Source organism: Schistocerca piceifrons, chromosome 1 (assembly GCF_021461385.2).
Source record: "Schistocerca piceifrons isolate TAMUIC-IGC-003096 chromosome 1, iqSchPice1.1, whole genome shotgun sequence".
Classification (NCBI taxonomy): Eukaryota; Metazoa; Arthropoda; class Insecta; order Orthoptera; family Acrididae; genus Schistocerca; species Schistocerca piceifrons.
Window position 1 is genome coordinate 325,789,038 of NC_060138.1, and position 24,336 is coordinate 325,813,373.

The following is a 24,336-nucleotide window of genomic DNA, read 5'->3' on the forward strand; positions in this document are numbered from 1 at the left end:
TCACTAAAAATTTCCAATGCAGGTTTTAGTGACCATCTTGCTCAAATATTAAGCATAAAAGTAAAAGGCAGTGTTATTAACAACATGTCTTTAAGAATCTGATGTAGAAGTTATCAGGATAATGTAAACTACTTCAACATCTTATTACAGAAAAAAAAATTAGTCATAAGTGTACAAAATGAATGATATAAATGGAAAAATTCAGCACCTTCAGTGATACATGAATCCATTTTCTTTCAAATTGCATTGCCACTGAAAACTGTAACCATACGGGGAACTCTAGAACAAACTGCTTGATCACAAGGGGAATAAGGGTTTCATGCCAGAAGAAAAGACTACTTCATGAAATATGTAACTCAAATTCCTCACCTGAAGTATGTGAATACTATAAAAAATACTCCACAATATTAAGAAAAGTAATAAAAGCAGCCAAAATAATACATAATGATAAATACATTTATAATTCAGCTAATAAATCAAAGGCTATATGAAGTGTTATAAAAAAGAATCTGGAGAATACAGACAATCTTGCAAAAATATAACACTATCATAAAAAATAAAAAAGTAACAAACTCCTTATAAGTATCCAACACATTTAACAATTATTTCACTGGTGTTGCTGGTAATATGTTACAATGAAACTATCATAAGAACAACCAGGCAAATAAATATAAAATAAGTGCATGTAGAGGATCAATTTACATCAGTTCTGTTTCACGAGATGAAGTAGCTAAAGCAATGAAAGGACTAAAAAATTCAAACCCTGCAGGCATTGATGGTGTACCTGCGACAATAAAAAAAGGAAGAGAGCATCAAACCTAATTGAAATACTCACACACTTATGCGACTGCTCACTTCAGGCTGGCACTTTCGCTGGTATATTGAAAACATCAAAAGTTATTCCAGTATATAAAAAAGAAAGATAATGTACATAACTACAGACTCATCATAATTTCCTCCTCATTTCAAAAGTATTAGAAAAAGTTATGTATGTCAAACTTATGAAATTTATAAATAAAAACAACATCCTATGTAATGAACAACATGGATTCAGAAATAAGACGCCAGTGACAACTGCTATTTACGAGTGCATCAGTTCCATCCTAAACCTGATGGACAGAAAACAGGAATCAATAGGAGTATTTACTGACATGTCGAAAGCTTTTGACCTCAAGCACACAAATGTTGAACTAAAAACAGTATCCGAACACTTATCTGACTATAAACAAATTAAATGTGGTGTACCCCAAGGGTCAGAAAATGGGACCCTTCTGTACGTGAATGATCTAAGCTTAAATGTTGATGCACATAAAACAATAATATTTGCAGATTAGAGCAATCGGCAAACATGGTCACAAAACAACTTAGGAGCTGGGCACAGAATAATCAGCTTGTAATAAACAGTAAAATAACTATCGCACTAAAATACCACTATGCTCCTAATAAGAACATGTTTATTCCGTCAGTCTTTGTCAATGGCAAACTAGTTGGTAACAGTACTGAAATCAAATTCTTAGGACTTTGGCTGGAGAGCAGTGTAAAATGGAATAGACATAATGAATAAATCAATGCAGAACTGAGAAAAACATGTAACCCTCTTTGCTCACTAAAATCATGTTGTAGTGAGGTAACAGTAATGAATGCATATCATGCCTACTTTCACTCTTGTCTTAGATGTGGGGTCACTTTGTGGGGAAACTCCCAAGACAGTTAGTAGCTCTTTTAAACTACAAAAAAGGGCCATTAGCATCTTATTTGGTTGCAAACCTGGAGACTCTTGTAAACCTCTGTTTTAAGAAATCTGATATTCCTCCATTACCATGTGTATACATTATAGAAACGCTTTTATTCTTTAAAATAAATATATTAGGAAAGGACTGCAGACTGCAAAAAAAACTGTGATATAAATGATCACTTTACCAGACAAAACAGAAACTTATATATAACTCAAATCGGCACAGCTCTGTGCCTAAAAGGTAATTTTCACATTAAGCTTTATTAAAACCTTCCTGAAAACATAAAAGCTATTACTGAAGTCAATACCTTTGGAAAGTCTCTAAAGTCATATTTACAGCATAACTGCTTTTACGCCATTGAAGAATATTTAAATTTTTGAAGTGTGTTATGTAAATACTAATATATAAAGTGTACTATTGTGACCTTAAATAAGTATGCCTAGAAATGACTTTCAGCTGTATACTTATAACTTGACTTGTCCAATGTCTTATGCATAAGCTGCTTTGTAGACAAGAGGACCAATAAATACAGTACAGTACAATACTCAGACAAGTCTTGGCTTATCGAAATCTCATGTAGGTGTTGGACATGTAATAGCTGGTTCCAGGCACAATCGACATTGATTTTACTTGTTGTTCACATGACAAAGTCTCTTACATTAAAGCTACACAGAGGTGTTATGTGTTATGTGTTTACTCCCCAAGTGCAGACCTTTTATGGTCCAAGTTGTTCGTAGATGTTACTGTTGATGTATCTGAGTCTAGGCTGAAAATTTTGGTGTCCAGCTATTTAAAGACTGATGCATGAACGTATTGTGATCTCGGAAACTAAATAATGATTTGAAAAATGGATAGGTTAGATTTTACCACTTGGAATGGAATATGAGTATTAACAGTAATTTTGTGTGTGAAATGTATGGTGGTCTAAGAAATTAGAGAATTTTATGAAACCATTTTATGCAGCCGCATTGGGAATACTCTATTTACGAATACAGGCACCATATTGAAAATTATGATAAATTATACAAAAATCTTTATTAATTGCATAATCAGTTAGAGAAGTACATCATATTGTGCATAAAAATTAAGTCAACAAAAGTATAATGGCAAAGGTCTTTGTCAAGCATAGAGGCAAAATTTGCAATGGAAAATACAGTTACTCCTTAAATTTAATGTTAATTATAAGTTAATTAGTTTCACAGACATTGGAATACATTACTGACGTGGTGGAATGCATAGTCTTTCTAATGAGTTGTCATAAATACATATAAGATCACACAAAAGTTGCAGTCAAACTACAGTGAAAAGTTCAGTTTGTCATATTTCTTGATTAACAGATTTTCCAGTAAACTAGATTCACCACTGGAATCAGAACATTAAAAATAATGCCTTAAATAATGAATTTAAATAAGGGAAAAGCTTAGTTAAGGCTTTTTAAATATTGGAGCACCTGCCACCTACTTAGAAAATGTACGGAAATTGAAAAAATAAGTAAAATAAAAGAAATTAATTATTAGTAGAGGTGCAAGTAGAGCAGATGGTAGATTCCAGCTTTCTTTCTGCCATTGTGCCCATTACTTCAGTAAGGTTTCCAAAGTAGTTGTTAACCTACAGAAGGAATGGGAACTATTAACTATTACTTAAGTAGAAGATCTTGGAAGAAAGTCATAGAACTTATAAAAATGTTATCATTTTTATTTCATGCTATTTAATACTCGATTCTTAGTGTGAAGTACTACCTTCATGGGTAGTTGCCACATATGAAATCTTTAATTGTTGCTAAAAGTGCAGTGATAGCTAGTAAAGGAAACCCAATTTGAAATAATTTGGGAAAGAATGTACAAATAGGTACCACCTAGTGTTTATGAAAGAAAAAATAGGCAGGACTTAAAGTAAGAAACTTGGCTAATAACGACTGGCTACGTGCTTGGCAGATCCAGGGACATTGTTACTCAACCTGAAAGTGTACAAGGTGCTGTTTGGGTGGGGGGACTCGAGGCAAAACGAAACACTCCCATTTGTTTGAGTGAACTTTCTCACAATGTATATACACTCAAGTGAAACAAAGTACTTCAGATGTCTGCTTTTTAATTTGTTGCTTGTCTAAAATTATGATCACAAGAGATAACCACTCATACCTATTGAGCTTCGTATTTAATGAGCAGCTAACTCATACAGTACAGTTTCGGACTACAAAACAGGTGCTTCTAATTCATCATATAACTGTTGATATCTCATTTATGTTTTCTGTAGCACAGTGAAGTGAAATGGTGAAGTGATTTAAGTTGCTTAGTTCATATTTAGGACCAAAAGGAGCACAAATTCTTGTCAAGTCATCCTCATTTGAATGTCTGTGGTTTCTTTAAACTGCTTCAAGTAAAATTTAGAGTGATTCCTTAGCTATGTCAGGGATGATTTCTTTCACAATTCTAAAACAAATTACTTCAATGTAAGTGCGACATTGAATCTGACCTAAGTATTTCTATTCTCTTTGGAGCACAAATGGCATCTGCTTATAGCAGTTTTACTTAACTGTTGAGTAATCTTCCCGCTCTTAAAGATACACTATTAGTTAATTTGGAGTGCTGTCATATCCATAATTGCAGTGCATTGCAAGGTTCCCAGATTGTGATTCATAATGCACCGTTAAAAACTGGAGACTGGAAGTTCACCTGGCATTACCTTGTGGGTTTTAGGTGCTGATTGTGATGATTGAATGCCACTGTTTAGATTTTGTTGGCACAATTTGAGCACAGAACGTGATGGACACTATCCTCCATTTGTTTATACGGCACTCAGTTGAGCAGATGAAATGTTCCGAAGTAGGATAGGGTTAGACAGAAAACAAGGACAACATGAACCAGTGTACCCTATGGTTGATCAAGTGGCTCAGAATAATCATCAATTTGATACTGTTTAGCACTATTAACTTTTTTCTAATAACATTTTAGGTAGACTTAATAAATGTGTTATGTTTACATTGATAATTTAATAGATAGTTACAAAATAATGGTTAAAGATACATACATCAATTTAATTTTTGAGGTTTTATGGGAAGTGAAGGACTATACCATTATTAGTAGGGTAGTGAACTATATTGATAACACACTATTCCAATGCCTTTGCTTCACAAAGACTTCAGTAAGTTTAACTATAGATAAAAATCCAGAGCCCATAAGACGTGTGCCTTTGAGGATAAGAGCATTATTGAGTTTTGCTGTGCATCAGGCCACATATGAAATGAAGAAATGAAGTATGAAGGCAGAGCCAGCTATTATGGCCAATAATAAAGTAAGAATTTTTTTTATCTTCTAGAAAGCTGTCAAATTGAAGGGCCATGAATTGGAAGGATATTTATGGGTGGAAAAGTGAAATCCACTGATTGAAATTGTTACTTGTGTCTTCTCACAGTAATTGTTAACTACATTGTTGTCACACAATGATAGTGATAAATTTTGTAATAGAAATTAATAAGGAAAGAACACAAATTTTAACATTCAGTGTATTGTACAGAACTAACCGTCATCTCGAAAACAGATGCATTGTGTTAAAAGATTAGCATATTTCACATAAAGCCTACTACATGATGTCTTTGAACTCATTTCCACAGGAAAAAGATTAGTATTTCTCATGGTATGGATTGTGAATTTCAGCCCTGAAACGAGTGACACCTGACATGCAGACACACAAGAATACAGCTCTACGAGCAGGTCCAGCACCTTTCAAAGCACCTTCACAGTCATTGACGACGAGACCAGTTACTGCTCCAGTTAGTGTTCCAGACAAACCACCAACTTTCACTAAAGAAGGAAAGAAATGGATGGTGGTAAGAAAATCTTTTATTAACAGCCATAAGAAATTTAACATTTTTATTGTTACTTTTGACTGGCATACAGATGGTATGATCATATATATTGTGAAATGAGGAAAATGTATAGCAGTACAGCCATCATTAAAATCAAAATTACTAAGCTATTAAAGCATTGTAAATTCCAGATATGTGTTAAAACAGTTAATAATTACTACAGCTTTCTATTCAAACTTATTGCACACAAATAAGCAGTTTTTGAAAATATAATTTAATTTGAGAGATAAAAAATTTACTCAACATGCGGCAGCAGGAAAACACAAAAATGAAAGGTATTAAAGTCTGCAAGCTTTTGGAGCCAGTAGGCCCTTCTTTTGGTAAAAGGGTTGAAGGGGAAGGAAGATGTGCACACAGATGTTGGACTACTTCTTCTTGCTATAGCTTATCACATTTTTACTAACAGCAGAAAGAAAAACTTATTCTGGTTTTTACACAAACCTAGACAAGCCATAACAGGAAAAATCATTTTTCTTGATATCTTGTTCACAGTATTGACAGTGAATTCATTAAACTGTTGAGCTTTTTTCCATTGGACAACAGTAAGGTGAAGAATCAGCTGTGGCCTAGTGTACTGAATTGTTCTAGTAATTGCTATAGTCTGATTGAAATTACTTGATAGTTGACATCCGACTCCTGTCACTACAGTGTTGCCACATTGGCTGTCAGCAATGTTGTGAGGTTAAGGATGTCGGAACGCCCAAAAGAAAGTGTGTCGTGCAGCTATTTTGGCTGTTGCTGGTAAACAATAAAAAAAAGGAAATAAGTCTGAGAATGGCTGAAAAAAGAAGTGACTTCTCACATGTTAATATACTCTCTAAAATCATAGCCATGAAGCAAAATGTGTCGTAAACTATTTTCGTGAGTCCTGCAACTTATGACAAATTATTAATATAGATGCAACATAAAATATAGAAGCAAAATTTGTTAATGGGAGAGAGAGTTGCAGTCAATGAGAGATTAGGTAACTGAGATTTGTGGCAACAGGCATGTCATTTGAATGCTTGAAGTTTAGTGGTGTAATATCAGCAAAAACAATTTGCAAAAATGTTATTGAAACACATGAAGAAATTATAATGTGTACTGCAATGATATATTCAGGTAATTAATGTAATGTGTGTGTGTGTGTGTGTGTGTGTGTGTGTGTGTGTGTGTGTGTGTGTGTGTGTGTGGGCGCGCGCGTGCGTGCTAGCGTGGCGGACATGAATTTCAGTCATTGTATAGATACGGCAAGGCCTATTAATTAATAAAGAAAGCAGTGCCATAGAGACTCTTCCACTGACCACTGTAAAGTGGTAGATATGACTGCTACTGCATAGTCCTATTAAAATTGTTTTGTGTTAAAAGACTACTTGAAAAACTGAACCGGAGAGATGTCATACTCAAAGGTGAACTGAAAACATAAACAGTGGACACTAATGCTTTGTGGCTGATTTATGAAGTTCTGCCAACATCTGAATCTTGAATGTTATCGAACTGCCAAAAGTCAGTCACACATTCCGTACATATTGACAATACTGAGAATATATGTTTCACATTGCATCAGTTGTTGGAGGGCAATCTGAAAGTTATATTATTCTTGAAGAATCAAGCAAGTACATATAATAATGTCACACAATCCAATGATGACAGCATAGGTCTGTCGAAACCAGTAATAGTAATAAAAAGAATTACTAATGATTTGGCAAACTTGATTCTTAAAGAATAATAATACTGAGAATGTCTTTGGAGCCATCAATGCTGCTCATCAGTATTTCTAGTATTGACAGTATGCCAGTACCCACCCTTAAGAAATCAGTACATTGATAGATTGACAATAATACTGAAAGTGTGAGAACCCCTATTTACATGAAACCCTGAGCAGTGCGACAGTGGCCGCCATGAGGTATGACGCAAACACGAGATGCCCTGTCAACAGCTGACTAATGACAGAACTGCTAACATTACCACAACCCAGTGATGCGAAATGTATCCAAGAAAATGATGGTCAACAACTAGTTGCAGAACTATTCATCCCACTTGCTGTGTTCACAGTGTGTGAAGCTAACATTAATGAGCAAACTGAGACAGAAATCATTGCTAAAAGCAGACTGTAATATCTTGCTTTGATTGGTTACATGAAATTACCCTCACACTGGCTTCACAAGCTGACACATTACAGGTTAGAGGTTATAGGTGACACAGGCACAGCATACAGAAATAAAGTATACTATTTAAGAGGAATAAATTTTTTTTTTTTTTTTTTTGTGTATGTGCCTCCACTGATTGCAAACTGCATTGTCCAAAAGAGGATAGATACTGCTCATTTCAAACCAGTTGAACTTTGCAAGCTGGTTGAGCTACTGGAAGCAGTAATAAGTTCCATAACCATATCTTAGAGAAAATCTTCATTATTCCATGCTTCGTCAGTTACTTTGTATGCATCACAGTAGTCCTCCAGTCCATTTCACTGACATTTTCCTGGCTCTGAATAGTTAGTTCTCAACTTCACTCACAGTAAACTTTTTTTATTTTCGTGAGTAACATATTCTTTCTTCTGCATCCAGATAAGTTCAGTTGTGTTAAAGTGGCAGTGATAAGGTGGCAGTCTTATGACTCTATGTCTGTGTTTATAAACTACCTCATAAATAACATACATTGGAATTGTGGCTTATGAAGTGACAAGAGTTCTAATAATGTGCTTTTTTCAGTGTGTCACTCACAGTTACTTTTGTGTTTCCATAACCACTGAATATTGTCTTCCTTTTGAGAGGACAGGATTAGAACCTTATCCTTGTAAACTAAATGGTACGAAGCATTGTAGAAAAAAATTGCTGATGGCAACATTTTTGTGAACCAATTTTGTAATAACTTAAAGTTGAACAAATATATTTCAAGGAAGACGCAATACATGAAAGTCACAGATCAAGTAAACAGAGTAAGACATGTGTACACTTTAACAGTCAAATCATAACTGAGTCCAAGTCTAGTGGCCGCTGGCTGGCTGGCGGCTTAGGTGGCGGTGCGGCTGGATGGCTGGTAGACAGCGCTGCTTGTAGAGGACGCGTGTAACTGTGCGGTGGCACTTCGAAAGATCGGCGACTCACAACATTTTTTTCCCCCTTTGAATGTTTTGCACAGGTCTTGATGGAGGTGGCCTGTAGATTGCTAACGTCCATAGGTGTTGTTTGACGGGCCGTAAAGTCTCGAGGAGGCGGCTTGCTGTACGGTCGGAAGTGCCCCCAATGGTAACAGGTCGAGATGACAGGAGACGTGGGTGTCGAATCTGCTGGGGCCCCGTGCACCAATCTGCCTGTTGCGGCAAGTCCTGTTGTTATAACAGGAGACATGGACGATGTGTCCGCGTCCGTAGGAGAAGGAGACGAGTAGAGTTGCTCCAGCAGATGATGGTCATCTGGTTCCTGCATGGGCACGTCTCCTGGTGGCGTCAGTTCTTGTGCTGGCACCGATATGATGATGAGAGGACTGTGTTGTGAGTAATGAGAGATTCCAGTATCCCAAGCGTCAGGTAGAGCCGAAGGTGGTGTAGCGGCATCCGGAACAGGCGTTGCCGGCACACAAGGCCGAAGCTGGTCTGAATGACACACTGCAACACCTGTGTCCATCTGGATTTCATACAGGCGTCAGCCACGGTGTCGTAAGATGCAGCCAGGACTCCATTTTGGCCGCCTGCCATATCCCCGTACCCGTACAAGGTCGTCGGCGGTGAACTGTCCAAGCAAAGGCACCCACAGCCGTGAGGTGGAAGGCCGCAGAAGATGAAGTAGTGTGTGGGGCTGTCAGCCATGTAAGAGCTCAGCTGGGCTGTGGTCGCCCATGGGGGTGAAATGGTAAGAAGCCAGAAATTGGAGAAGCGCATCATCAGCAGAAGAAGTCAGGAGTTTCCTCATCTGAGCCTTAAATGTGCGGACCAGTCGTTCAGCCTCACCGTTTGACTGTGGATGGAATGGAGGGGCCGTGACATGCATGACGCCGTGACGGGCACAAAAATCCCCAAAATCGGAAGAGGCAAATTGCGGACCATTATCAGACAAAGATGACTTCGGGGTAGCGGCCTGTGACGCACAAGGGCTGCAGGCAGCGACCATGTGTGCAATTTCAGAGTCGATGCCGGGCCAGTACACATGACAGCGCGCCAGAGATTTTGTGTGAGAGGCACCCCAGTGCCCTTGGTGAAGGAGGTGCAAGACTGAAGCACGCAAAGACGCAGGTACCACAACATGCGGCGAAGCATTTTCGGTGGAATGGAGGATAACACCATCCCTAGCCATGAGGCGGTAATGCAAAGCGTAGTAGTTCCGCAACGGATCATAAGTCTTAGCAGATGGATGATCTGGCCAACCCTTCTGAATATAGCGGAAAACCCGGGAGAGGGTAGGGTCAGAACCCGTAGCAGCCGCCAGCCGGTCCCCGGTGATGGGGAACCCGTTCACAACCCACTGTTCGGCAACATTCAGGTGGAAACACAAACGTTCGTCCCTATCGAATGCCAGATCAGGACCCATGGGAAGGCGAGACAGTGCATCAGCATTCGCATGTTGAGCCGTCGTCCGGAAATGAATATCATAATTGAAACGAGACAAGTAAAGGGCCCAACACTGGAGGCGGTGTGCAGCCTTGTTGGGAAGTGACGTTGATGGATGAAACAAGGAAACAAGTGGTTTGTGACGTAACAAGATGAAATTTGGATCCATAGAGAAAAACACCAAACTTATGAAGAGCATAAATAATGGCCAAAGCTTCTTTTTCAATTTGAGAATACTTTTGTTGGGCAGCTGTGAGCGTTTTGGAGGCATAAGCAATGGGTTGTTCAGAACCGTCAGAAAAACGGTGCGCAAGGACTGCACCGACCCTGTATTGAGAGGTGTCCGTGGCAAGAACAAGATGTTGGCCAGGTCGATAAGTAGCCAGGCACGGGGCCTGTTTCAGCATAGTCTTCAATTTCTGGAAAGCCGCATCACATGACGCGGACCAGTGAAAAGTGCAACAGCTGAACCACTGAAGCAGCAGACGGTAAAAACTTGTGATAGTATGCTATTTTCCCCAAGAACGTCTGCAGTTCCTTAACAGATAAAGGGTGAGAAAGGACATCGATCGCAGCAACAGTTTGCTGAAGTGGACGAATACCATCCCGAGAGAGTTGAAACCCCAAGTACGTGATAGATGCCTGAAAAAATTTTGAGTTCTGAAGATTACACTTAAGACTGGCAGTCTGAGAGACATGAAAAAGTGTGCGGAGATTTTGAAGATGTTCGTCAGTGGTGGAGCCAGTGACAACAATGTCGTCCTGGTAATTTATACACCCAGGGACAGTGAGCAATAATTGTTCCAAGAAGCGCTGAAAGAGAGCAGGTGTGCTGGCAACCCCGAATGGCAATAGTTGGTATTGATAGAGGCCGAAAGGCGTGTTAAGGACCAGAAACTGCCGGGAAGCAGTGTTGAGAGGAGGTTGAAGGTAAGCTTCTGACAGGTCAAGTTTAGAAAAATACTGGCCTCCAGCAGTTTAGTGAACAATTCTTCAGGTCGAGGCATAGGGTAAGTGTCGCTAAGGCATTGAGCATTTACAGTGGCTTTGAAATCGCCACAGAGACGAATATCACCATTTGGCTTAGCAACGACGACAGGAGAGGACCACTCACTGGAAGTGACAGGAAGCAAGACCCCTGAAGCAGTGAGACGATCCAGCTCCCAGAATGAGATTTTCACTCTGCAGCGGAGTGTGTGCTGATATGAAACTTCCTGGCAGATTAAAACTGTGTGTCCGATCGAGACTCGAACTTGGGACTTTTGCCTTTCGCGGGCAAGTGCTCTACCATCTGAGATACCGAAGCACGACTCGTGTCCGGTCCTCACAGCTTTACTTCTGCCAGTATCTCGTCTCCTACCTTCCAAACTTTACAGAAGCTCTCCTGTGAACGTGGCAGAACTAGCACTCCTGAAAGAAAGGATACTGCAGAGACAGCCACAGCCTGGGGGATGTTTCCAGAATGAGATTTTCACTCTGCAGCAGAGTGTGCGCTGATATGATCCAGCTCCCGTTTGACCTGATCACGAAGGGCCACAGGAATGGGCCGAGCCCGAAAAAACTTAGGGCGAGCAGTGGGTTTGAGCGTGATACGAGCTTCAAAGTCGTTTGCTCGGCCTAACCCAGCAGAAAAAAGGGATGAAAATGTCGTCAAGGAATCCAATTGAGCATAAGGAATAGCATCAGAGACGATATTGACAGAGTCATCTATGGAGAACCCAAAAACGCGAAATGCATCGAAACCAAAAAGATTCTCCACGTTACTATGGTTGACCACAAATATGGGAACAGTGCGAACGACAGATTTGTGAGATACCTCAGCATCAAATTGTTCCAAGAGAGAAATCTTCTGTTTATTGTAAGTTCGTAATTGCCTAGTGACAGGTGACAGGATTGGGGAACCCAAATGAAGATAGTCTGAGAATTGATGATAGTGGCAGCAGAACCAGCATCCACCTGCATGCGAATATCTCGACCAAATATTTGGACAGTGAGGAATAACTGAAAAGGAAGAAGTACCATTGAGAGACAACACAGAATCAGAATTAGCGTCATGTTCATGAACATCATGTATGCAGTCGAATTTGCAAACGGATGACACATGACCCCCTCTTTTTTTTTTTTTTTGTGACACACGGCCCAACGTTGTGGACAATCTTCTTGTGAATGTTTCGTAAAACACCGCGTACATGAAGGACATTGCCATGGGTTTTGCTGCAGTTTCTTAGAGGGTTGTTTACGGTTAGGCCGAAGCTGTGCTTGGGAGCGTACTGCGGCCACGTCGGCCGGCGGGGACACGCCACACGCTTCGTCAACATCGCACAGAGGTTGTATTTCCCCGACGTCGTCCCATGCCTCTATTTGCGCTCCAGCGGCGCGAGAAATTTCAAAAGACTGAGCGATGAATAGGACTTCATCTAGAGTCGGATTTGCCAACTGAAGGGCACGTTGCCTTACTTTGTTGGGTGCCGATCGGATAATAGCATCCCATACCATGGAATCGGCGTAGGATTCTTTGTGAACTTCAGTAACAAATTGACACTTTCTACTGATGCCATGAAGTTCAGCAGCCCAAGCGCGATAGGATTGATTCAGTTATTTTTGACAACGATAAAAGGCAACACGAGAGGCTACCACATGCGTTTGCTTTTGAAAATAGACGGACAGAAGTGAGCACATTTCAGCAAAGGACAAAGACACGGGATCTTTCAAAGGAGCCAGTTGCGACAACAACCGATACATTTGAAGTGAAATCCATGAAAGGAACATGAAATGCCAAGAAATGCTGTCGAAGACGTTTTTCGTAATCAGACCAGTCTTTCGTTGTAAGGAGGAAAAGTAGGTAGAGACAACGACGAGAGACGCCCCGCATTTGATGCCGCGATGAAATCATGAATCGCATTTGTGAGAAGCGTTTGCTGTTCTATGAGACCTTGCAATAGTTGCTCTAAAGTAGCCATGGAAACATGTGGGTCAACGAGGGAAAAGAAAAATCACTACCTTGTTGCCAATTGTAATAACTTCAAGTTGAACAAATATATTTCAAGGAAGATGCCATACATGAAAGTCACAGATCAAGTAAACAGAGTAAGACGTGTGTACACTTTAACAGTCAAATCATACTAGAGTCCAAGTCTAGCGGGCGCTGGCTGGCTGCTTAGGTGGCGCTGCTGCTGCTGCATGGCTGGCAGACAGCACCACATGTAGAGGACGCACGTAACTGTGCAGTGGCACTTTGAAAGATCGGCGAGTCACAACAAATTTAAAAATGTTTCACAGTTCCTTTCTTCATGGTACTCTGACGTTATCTTGGATCTGAAAAGCAGCTGACAGCCATGAATAAACCCATGGTAGATACCAGCATGTAAAAGAGTAATTCTGCCACCTTTGCCTTTGGGGAGTGCCATACCTTCTCCTTTGCCATCACTCCAACCTTTTATAAGAGTATGACGTTTCATCTATCCAAACAGTGTCCATGAAATTAATGTCTGCATTGGCATGCGACTATGTCTTCTTGTTTCACCAACATTTTATGACCTGAAATATTTTTATATTAAAAAAAGAAAAAGAAAAAAAACCTCTGCAGAACCTGTCGCAATGACAGTTTGTTGCCTTCAAAAACTTCGAGCTCGTGCAATGTCATATGCAGCTGATCTAATGTAGACCAATTTTGATTATGATGGTAATTGTATAAGTGGTGCTGAATTGCTTCTTGTGCCAAAAGATCCAGATTAGTTACAAGTTTCTGATTACTTCTTTTCTTGCCTGGTGTACGAAGATGAGGGCCCAGCATCACACCTTTCCTTCTCGTATTTTTCTTTACCAGTACAAAGTACAATCACTTCACTAACCAGAACCATGGCTGTGCTTTGTGCGAATACTCTGTAAACCAGTTAGAGAGGTCTCCTATTTTATGCCTCTCTATCAAAAATTCTCACACATTGCACACGTGTTGTCGCGATTGTCATTAAAACATAATTCTTTTCCCAGTTTTCTATGCTGATGTGTTTCCATCCTAAATCCTGAGTCTGCCTCTTTGCATTCACATTTCATCAGAGATGATAAGTGTGCATGCACGCACACACACACACACACACACACACACACACACACACACACACACACACAGTGTCATGACCTCATACCTTGTACCAGTAAAATATAGTTGACTCGGAGAGTGTGCCTATGTTATGTTATGTTATCTCTGAAGGAAGAATTGTTCAGAAGCTCAGCAGTGTTCTCAGTCTTGTACATTTGTCTATTGAAAACTCAGTGTCTCAACTGTTTGGTGATTTTTTTACCTTAACTCTCTTGATTATTTATATTTTTCCAAGGACTTTTCATTACTGTTTTTGAATTTAGCAATATATTAATTACCATCTTGGTTTTGGAGGCCATTATTTGTAGCCATTCAGCAATCCATTACATGTACCCCATGTAACCACTTGTTGACCCTTTGACTGCTGTGAACAAGTTATCTCGTCATGCTCCGCCACTCCCCTGGTGCTGAGAACATGTTTAAATGCAACCTATGGGGTTTTCCTAAGTGCTATTGATATGTTTTTGCATTTCATTCCACTGACCCTATAACTGCTGCAGATGTTTTACTTCCATATATCAGTGGAAAAAAAAATTGAGAACATATCGTAAAGCATATGTGCCTCTTTGTGTGCTATCATTTGCAGGAAACATCATCCTTCTCTCTTGAGCCATTTATGAAATATGATTGTTGTTATGGCCGCAGGATTCCTAGTGTGCAGGGACAGACTTTGGCACATTGTGCACAACTGCCTGCCTGATATAAAAGCCAATAATTTGAGAACAAAATGAGACATTGTTCTGCTCTCAATTTGAAGTAAAATATCGATATGTTATCTACAATTCATACACAGAAATGTGTGAGCTAAAATCAAATATACACAAAAAAACTTATGCAATGCGAATTTGCAGACTGAGAATTTTAACATTTCAGTAAGTTTCACATAGCTAAATTCTCATAATTACATTAGTACCTACCTTAACAAATTAAAAAACTGTAGTTTTCTCAAAGAAACAAGGCTGAATTAATTTATCATCATTTGATAATTATTTTGCAATGATCTGGCCTGCAGTTGAGGATATTAGTCAAACCATTGAGCTTTTTTGCTGCCTTAAGAGGAAAATGTAATAATGGCTTTGTCACTAAAAAGATTGTTAAGTAATTTTCATGTACAGTTGTTGATTCACTTGTACTGATTCTTTGTGCTCCTTTCAGGAATACCAAAAAGGCAATCATTCTCTTGTTGTAGAGAATGCAGAGATGAATAATGTTGTGTACATGTTTAAATGCCAAGATTCTACTCTTACTGTCAAAGGCAAGATAAATTCAGTTGTGTTGGACTCTTGTAAGAAAGCATCAATTGTTTTTGACAACTTGGTGTCATCAATTGAATTCGTGAATTGCCAGTCAGTTCAAATGCAGGTAAATGTTATTTATTAACGTCATCTTATTTTTAAATTTACAAATGAAATATAATGCAATTCATGAAAGGTGTGTGAAATATGCACTGAATATAAATTCTTGACTAAAGAGCTTTTTAAGTTATCATCAGTTTTGTTATTTGCATGTTGGAGAAAAAACACATCACATGTATGCTTTACCTCTACACTAGTGTACAGAGAAGTTGTTATTACACTTTACGAGCCAGTTACATTGTAACTTGGTCTGTGTCTCTCATGAATATAGAAATGGTAATGATAAGTGAAAAACCGAAAAATGTTTGTTACGTTGACCTGATGTAGAACAGTGCTTTTGAATGTTCCTTTCGAATTATGTTACTCTTAAATGTTAGAGATGCAGGTAATTGTTTGTAAATGAACACACTTTTGAAACTAGTCACCATTAAACATAATATGCAGTGTGACAATAAGATGTGAAATGGCAGTTCAGTGGTAATTAGGGTGGAAAAGCTCCCTGTTTGGTGATGTAAGTAGTACTGATTAAACAAAAAAATGTCATATCCAGATATTCTGTCACATGTACAGCAGAAAGTAAAATTTTTGCCCAAGAATTTCCAAGTGGCTACTGTATCTAAGTATATAGTTCTTACAGGTAATGACTGGATTGTTTCATGTCAGCAGTGAAGTCTTGGAAATATGGATCCTGTGTGGGAAAAGGACAGTGCCATGCTTTGCTTGTCAACACAGTAATATGCTGAGTAGAGGGTTAAGCAAGTCATCATCTTTAGAAGTTCTCTCAAAGTTATTGTATGCAGTAATTGTATATTGGTTAGTTCAGTACAGCACACAGCCCTTATAATGTATGCCATTAAAATGCAGCATCTGAGGATATTTTAGTAGTCTCTCTTTCTATAGATTTGGGTATAGGTAGAAGGTTGCCCTTTTAATAGAGAAGAATACAGAGGGCAGCCACTCACATGTAGATGCTTAAAGTATGGCACATAAAAAAGTGCACCGTGCAGAGTTGCTACTAGGTTTTGAGCTACCATTCTTTTTCTGTTGTTAAGCACACTCACTCTCCCACACAAACATAGAGACAATCAAATGTATATTTATTATTAATAATACTGTTGGCAGTGTTGTCTGATGGTTGCAATACTCATTCATATTGTTGGGGTGTAAGACATGGCCTTTTTCTATGTATACACTCCACAAACCACTATGAAATATAAAGCAAAGGGCACTTTCTAATGTACTGGTAATTAGGGCTTCTTCACATTTGATTCACATATATAGTATGGGAAGAATGATTTCTTAAATGCCTCTGTGCATGCTGTAATTAGTCTAATCTTGTCCTCTCAGTCCCTGCTCGAGCAATACGTAGGGAGCTGTAGTATATTCCTAGATTCAGCACTTAAAGCTGGTTCTGGAAAGTTTCAAAGTTGGCTTTCTCAGGATAATTTCCGTCTTTCATCAAGACTGCAAGTTCAGTTTCTTCAGCATCTACATGTCTCTCCCATGCATCAGACAAACGTGACAATTCCTGTTGTCCTTCTTTGTATACTTGCAGTTCCTAAAGTATAGACAAAGAGAGTTGTACCAAACTGCTGCTGATACAACATTCTGCTGAGAATGTTTTAGGGCATTTGACTAACTGTTTTGTGGTTTTGACACAATGTCTTGTTTGCTTGAACACATTACAACCATTATTCTATTCAGAAAAGATTCTAGCTCATACTGATTCATGAAATTAGATTTATCGACTGATCTTCATACATCTGGTAAGATCTCACCATGATGATGCAATATTGCAGAGACTGTCCAGTATTAGTACATATTTATGATGTTCACTTGAAATTGGAATATAAAAATACAGTGCCATATTACAAAAAATGGTTATCTGACTTTTTGTCCTTCATTTAATGGTGCATTGGTTCCTCCACAATGATTTCACGTTACTTTTGGGCCTAAAGTCATGCATATTTTCCTCATCTGTATGTAGTGTCCTTTGGAGGAAAAACAGAAATTGGTGAATATTTAGTAGAGGAGTGTCTATTCCAAAAGACTGTTTCCTACACAGATTTATCCAAGTTTTACCTGATGTGTGAGGCATCGTGTAAACAGGGATATTCCACAAATCACACTTAATGCCTGGCAGAGGGTTCATCGAACCACCTTCACAATAATTATGTTATGCCACTCTTGGACAGCACATGGAAAAAATGAACGCCTTTGTCTTTCCATGTGATCTCTGATTTCCCTTATTTTATTATGATGATCATTTCTCCATATGTAGATTGGTGTCAACAAAATACTGTCATATTCAGAGGAGAATGTTGTTTATTGAAATTTTGTGAGAGTTTCTGCCACAGTGAAAAACGCCTTTGTTTTAATTATGTCCACCCCAAACCCTGCACATGTCAGTGGCACTCTCTCCCCTATTTTGCAATAATAAAAAGCATTGCTCTTCTTTGGATTTTCTGTATGAACTCTATTAATACTGTACTGATGTGTTACAGTGGTGGCATGAAACTTGCTATTATGCCTCCATATAGCTATGTTTATTTTTACTGATGAATATCAGGTAAATTTTGTCACGTAAAGAAAAAAATGATGGGTGTGATAATCTTCATTATATGTCTATGTGTTGTAAGGGTTTCCACACAGTGCACTGTATTTTATGTTGGTCACAGTGTCCAGATGAAAACGAGAAGGGGGGATGAGCTGTTCTAGTATAGATGCTTAATGAAGGATGGCTAACCACAAGAAAACTACCACAAACTGCTGTTTTAGGAAAATATTTCCATAAGCTGTGGTGCATGCAGTGTGGCATAACGGTTTGCATCTCTGGCTGATGTGCTGCAGGTCACCAGTTCAAACCTGACCAACAGCAATTGTTTGTTATTTAGCATTTGTCATTTCTGAAAGGTTCTTGAAATGTTTTATTTGAATGTTTGTATATTCTGGAGTAATCAAGGTTTGTGTAAATACAAGAATTCTGGAATATAACTGTTAAAATAGGTGCACTCTGTCCAGGAAGTGAGTTCTTTTCTATTGGTAAAGAGTGTTTGTTATGAAATTGCTTTCAGTGCTAAGTGTTGTACTTCATTGACACCCTGTTTTCAGATTTGGCCTTGATTGTGATTATGACATGACATTTTTTGGTGGCGACCCGGACATTTGAAAACACCTATGTGACTGTGGCTTCAGTTAGGCTACATAAAAGCCATTGCCTACACAGACAGGAACACAAGCAGTACATCATTTCCAGGGTCCATATATTCAGGGTACCAATGGATTGCAAGCCAACTGTAAGTCAGCTGCACATCAGCATCCATTGGTGTTATCTGGAGAGATTCTTGTCAGGGCTCAACAAAATGGCTGAAAAGATTTGATCTAATCACCCAGTGCAGCAGGTGGGATGATATGATGTGTTTGCAAATGTGTAATTCTACTTGAATGACACAGCCCAGCAGTGATCAGGAAGAGAAGCTCAAGCCGGGAAAGATTCCAAGCCAAAGTGAAGAAAATGTTGGTGACAGTCACAGCTAGTGTGCGTAGCAGAGAACAATTGAAAAACAGGCATGGGAAATGGTACAGCCCTACATGCAAAATGTTTGGGTACTGTGGCACATTGTGAATCTGCATATGACAGAAGCTGACAAAATCTTGTGCTTGCTGAAAAGAGTCACAGAAATGTACAAAGCTCTTCTGGTAGACAACAGAGGAATTCATCAAGTGACGCCAGTTAATCAAGAAAATGCTACAGAAGAAGAAGAATTGGATGAAAGAGATATGAGCAACTACTGAGTGTGGTCTCTAAGGCAGTTGTGGAAGACCACCATGAGCTCACCTCTCATAAGTGAGATAGCAAGAGAAGAGATAAAACAGTGTATAGCAGCCTGAAATGTCAGACTGAGTATGCAAGAGAGAGATCAGCCATAAATTTTGACCCCACACGTCAAGTGGTAATAGAGAATGCTGAAGAAGAGATGTATCGTTCTTTAGGAGCAGTCTCCACCATTAGCTGATCACGCCATGAAGAATGAACTAGACCAACTCGGACTTCCGCTGCAATTGTCAAATAATAAAGCATCCGACCAATGTGGGTACAAGCAACTCCTCCATGAAGTACAATGCCACACAGAGAAACAGACATTTGGAGGAGAAATGTCGACCTGTTGCTATGTTTCCACTGTGGATGCCCTGGAGACCTTATATACTACTGCAGACAAGTGTTTGAAGACAAGTGTTTGATGATCATTATGCCACAACAAATGAGCCATTATAACAGTCCTATTCACACCACCCAACTGCAAATCACTATAGTCAACTCGTGGGATGAAGCCCATCATTGTACCCAGGACAGGGTTGTTCCCCAAGATCCCTTAGCTATTCTCCATCACTGTACAGAGGTACCGATCTCTGGCATAGCCGTCAACTTAAAAAAACTAAGTGATACAACCGTGTATGGAGGCAAGGCCTCCACAGGTGCAAGTCCTCCGTGGATGTGAGTAACTGAGATGTCAGGAAATCACATTGACAACATCATTGGTGGCCAACCTGTCCTAACTCAAGTTGAGGCAGTGGATTCCCTATCATCATAAATTAAAGAAAACTGTTTCCTATGATACAGAATTTGTTGCGCTGAAGGTCACAAATGAGAAATACGTGCAGCCAACAGGAATGCATCTTATTAGAAGAGCTATCAGTGCAGAACATGGCATTCAAATTCATTGTTTTAGCAGACTGTAGTCATGATGTTATTCTGAGATGGGAAGTCTTGCAGGTACTACATGCAATCATAGACTGTGGAAGGTCAGAGCTCTAAATTGTGAAGCTGTTCCAGTGAGCATGCCTAATGAAGATTGCTCTGGGTGGGTGTTTGTCATTAAAGACATTGATATTCTGCTGTCATCATTGAGATGAGTTCCAATCATCACTCGAGATGCTCAGTTAAACTGTGAAGCTTTTGTTGATTACAAAGAGCTACTCAGGATTACTAAAGAAATCTACATGCTACTGAAGATCATAATTGTTGCCAGGTGCCAGGGAGAACTTTGGAACACTAATTGTAAACAGGAGCCACAATTCAGCCCTAAAGGTATGTGCTTAAGGACAGTCAAACCAATCTAGGGGGGTTGCTTAATGTTACTGACATAGAATTGTACTTCACTACTATCCTAGACAACACTGGGGAGGAACCTGCTGTAATTGCGATGGGGTGGAGGGTTGGCTATGATGTCAGGATGGCAGACGGAGCAGGATTGAAGCAGGGTAGCAGGCCAGTGGAGGCCCAGGAAGATGGAGCTGCCAAAATTAATATTTTCTTTTCTTCTCATACATTAGTACTGTGTCATTGTGAGCCAGCGACCTTGCTTCCATTCCTCAGTAAGATGGCCGAGTGGCTGCATCATGCTTTTGCTTAGCTTTGCTGACTCTTGTGCTCAGTGCACGCCACGCGACTCTGTTGTGTCAATCACACTGCGTCAATGATGCTCGGAGATGGTTGGCAGTCCTGCTGTGGTAGCCAGCTCTGTGGTGGACGACTGCATCCTGATGGTCGTTGGTGTGGAGCATGGAGTGGCACCATCACTTTGATGGAAAACAGGTGCCCTGCAAGGGATGTCTCACACTGCCCCCTTGGGCAGGAGTCTGATTGCTGCTGGAGGGAGCCTGGAAGGCCCACTGTGGTGTGGCACAAGTCCAGAGGGTGGGCTTAATATTGGAAGCTGGGACTGCAACTGACTCTTGATCTCATACCTCCTACTGGAGGCTCCCTGTGATTCCCTCACCTGGTGTAGCACCCACATCCTAGTAGTGCTGCTGGGCTGCAAATGAAACTGCTTCAAAAATAACAGGTATTTTAAAACCTGTCTTACCAATGTTCCTCTTCTGGTTGTGTTCTCAGCGGCACCACTGAAACCTGCAGGTGGAGAAACCATTTTGCCTGTGCTTTGCATTACCACTGTGCTATGGATTCCATCAAGTGAGCTTGGCCTGTGTTACAGTAATTAAACAGCTTGGTTGCTATAACAGAAATGATAACACCCTGTGTTCACCAGCCACTTGCAGCTGCTGCAGTACTCCTCCATGTAGTCTTACAGATGTACTTATAAAATGATTCTAGCAGACACTACTACGAAACTGTGAGTAGGGTTGCCCTGACCAAAGAGCAGAGTTAGCAATTGATAGCCTTTCTGCTCAATTTTCAGATGCTTTCAGATCTGGTGCAGAGAAAAAACAGACCAAGTAGCCGATTAACACTAGGAATTGTACACCAACTAACCAATACTCACATAATGTGCTGCCGGATGAATGACGGACAGTCCTGGAGGAAATGGAGAAGATACTGCAAGGTGACATCATTGAACCTTCAATGCGTCTTTGGTCCGCCTCTGTGGTCCTTGTGAAGGAGGAGGATAGCACATGGCATTTCTGTGTCGACTGCTAACAACTGAACAAAATCGTGAAGAAAGATGTCTATCCTTTGCTGCACATTGATGACACTGTAGACTACTCGAAAGAAGCAACGTATTTCTCAACTATAGACATTTAAACAGGCTACTAGAGAACTGAGGTTGACAGAGAAAAGATTGCATTCACTGCTCCTGATGGCCTCTATGAGTTATACTGTTTGGATTGTGTAACGCACCAGTCAACTTCGAACATATGATGGACGAACTTCTTCGAAACTTTAAATGGATGATGCATATTTGCTATCTGGATGATATCATTTTTTCAAGGAACATCTAAGCCACCTGACAACTGTGATGAAATGTGTTCAAACTGCTGGGCTGCGTATAAATCTTAAAAATTTCCTTCTTGCTGCTCAAGAAATAAAAATTTTGGGACATCTAGTGAATCCGTATCCATGAGAAAATAAGAGAAGTTACATATTTTCTGACTCCTTGGCATATTCATGATGTGAGATGTTTTATTGAAATGTACTCATACTACCAGCAGTTCATTAATGACTAATGTGCTAATGTACGTCCCGTGGAAGAACTACTGCAGGGAGACGGTAAACTTTTCTGAAATAAGGTGCCAGATTGATCTTTCATCGTCCTTGTGGAAGCACTAACATTTTCTCCAGTCCAAGCATTGTATGCTGAGAATGCCGAGACAGAACTTGACTGAGACACTAGCAATTATGGGATAAGGATAGTTCTAGTGCAAAGTTAGGAAGTGGTTTTCAGAGTAATCTCAAGCCTGAGATGAACTACTCTACAACCAAGAAAAAGTGCCTTGTTGTTAGGGCCATCAAAGAGTTCTGGCCACATTTGTTTGCCAAACCATTTGATGTTGTGGTGGACCACCAATCTCTGTGCTGGCTGCATAGCCTGAAGGATCCATCAGGTTGACTAGCAAGATGGGAACTGAGGCTTCAGGAGTATGATGTCACAGTGGTATACAAAAATGGGTGCAAATGCAAGGCACATGGATGAAATCTCAATTATTTCTCCATTAAATGATATTGCTGCTGAACAGAAGATAGACCCAGCACTGCAGAAAACCATAGAAGCCTTGAAGAATGAGGAACGGATCGAAGGAGAATTCCAATTAATAAACAGAGCTTTGTGTTATAGAAACTATGATAGAGTGGGGCCAAATGGTCGCTTATCATCCCTGCTCATCTACATCCAACTACACTGGAGTTCTTCCACTGCACTGCAACATCTGGTCACATGGGATTCATGAAGCCCGTAGGCGGAACCAGATGCATCTATCACTGGCCAGGACTCTACTGATCTGTGAGATACTACGTGAGCCACTGTAAGCATTGCCAGCAAAAGAACCATGTGCCACAGTAACCTGTGGGGCATATGGTACCAATCTCACATGCAGCAGCGCTATTCCACTGAATTGCAGTTGACCTCGATTGGTGGTCCCTAAGGTCAGAAAATGGAAAATTAATGGATAATTATCTACACTCACAATGGGTTTCTTCGCAAAGAGAACAACAAGGGCTTCCTAGTTTCTGAGTTGACAGAAGCTGATTGACTTTGGCAAACTCATGTTTTTCATCTGGCCGTTGCCAACCCCAGCAATCTAATACAGATTCTTGCACATGTAGCCCTTATGAAGTGACTGTTGTGCTGTGTTGTGTTGTGTAGTAAAGTAATGCACCTCTTTATGCGTGGTGAAGCAGTTCTTGGCCCATCACAGGCAACGCCAGATACTCCTCCTGTTCCTCAGAGAATGACAATGGTACAAATTATGGAGTGAAGCAAGAAAAATAATTAATGATGTCACTGAATATAGTGAACAACAGACGAAAAATAGAATTGCTCCACCCTCTCTCTTAGCTGACAAAATCAACTCTGTGAGAAGAATTAACAGCTTTTGTAAAGACAATCAGGAAATCACAAGAAGCTCCTGGCAAAAACAGGAAAATTTCAGTTAAACTTTTGAACTTGACAGTGCTTTGACACTGCCTTTCCCTTTGTCTGAATTTCTTAAGTAGTCATGTATGGCAAGTTCTGGTTGAAAATTACAAATTACTTAAGAGGAGATGACTCACCAAAAGTCAGAAGGACTGCATTGTGCTGGCTCACAGTGTGTATACTAGGGTGAGAGGGGGTTGTCAGGTCACAGGTCGGGTGGGGTGAGGGAAATGGAGAGAGCAGGAGGCAGGAAGTGTGCTGGGAAGTGACTCATGGGAGAGTGGGGAGTGTCTCTGGGCTAGCTAGGGGTGCAGGTAGAGGGGGCGGTGGCAAGTCACATGATTTCACAGACTAGGGTGAAGGTGTGAGTTAACAGCACACAAC

The 24,336-nt window shown here is 40.0% G+C and overlaps 1 protein-coding gene across 3 annotated transcripts in view; it reads left to right on the forward strand.

The window, feature by feature from the left end:
- LOC124782512 (adenylyl cyclase-associated protein 1) overlaps positions 1–24,336 on the forward strand; it is a 266,157-nt gene that overhangs the window by 221,685 nt on the left and 20,136 nt on the right. For all 3 annotated transcript variants that reach the window (XM_047253947.1, XM_047253946.1, XM_047253948.1), the window contains exons 6-7: positions 5,390–5,562; positions 15,381–15,587. In XM_047253947.1, the coding sequence (XP_047109903.1) occupies positions 5,390–5,562; positions 15,381–15,587 (380 nt within the window). The remainder of the gene's footprint in view (positions 1–5,389; positions 5,563–15,380; positions 15,588–24,336) is intronic.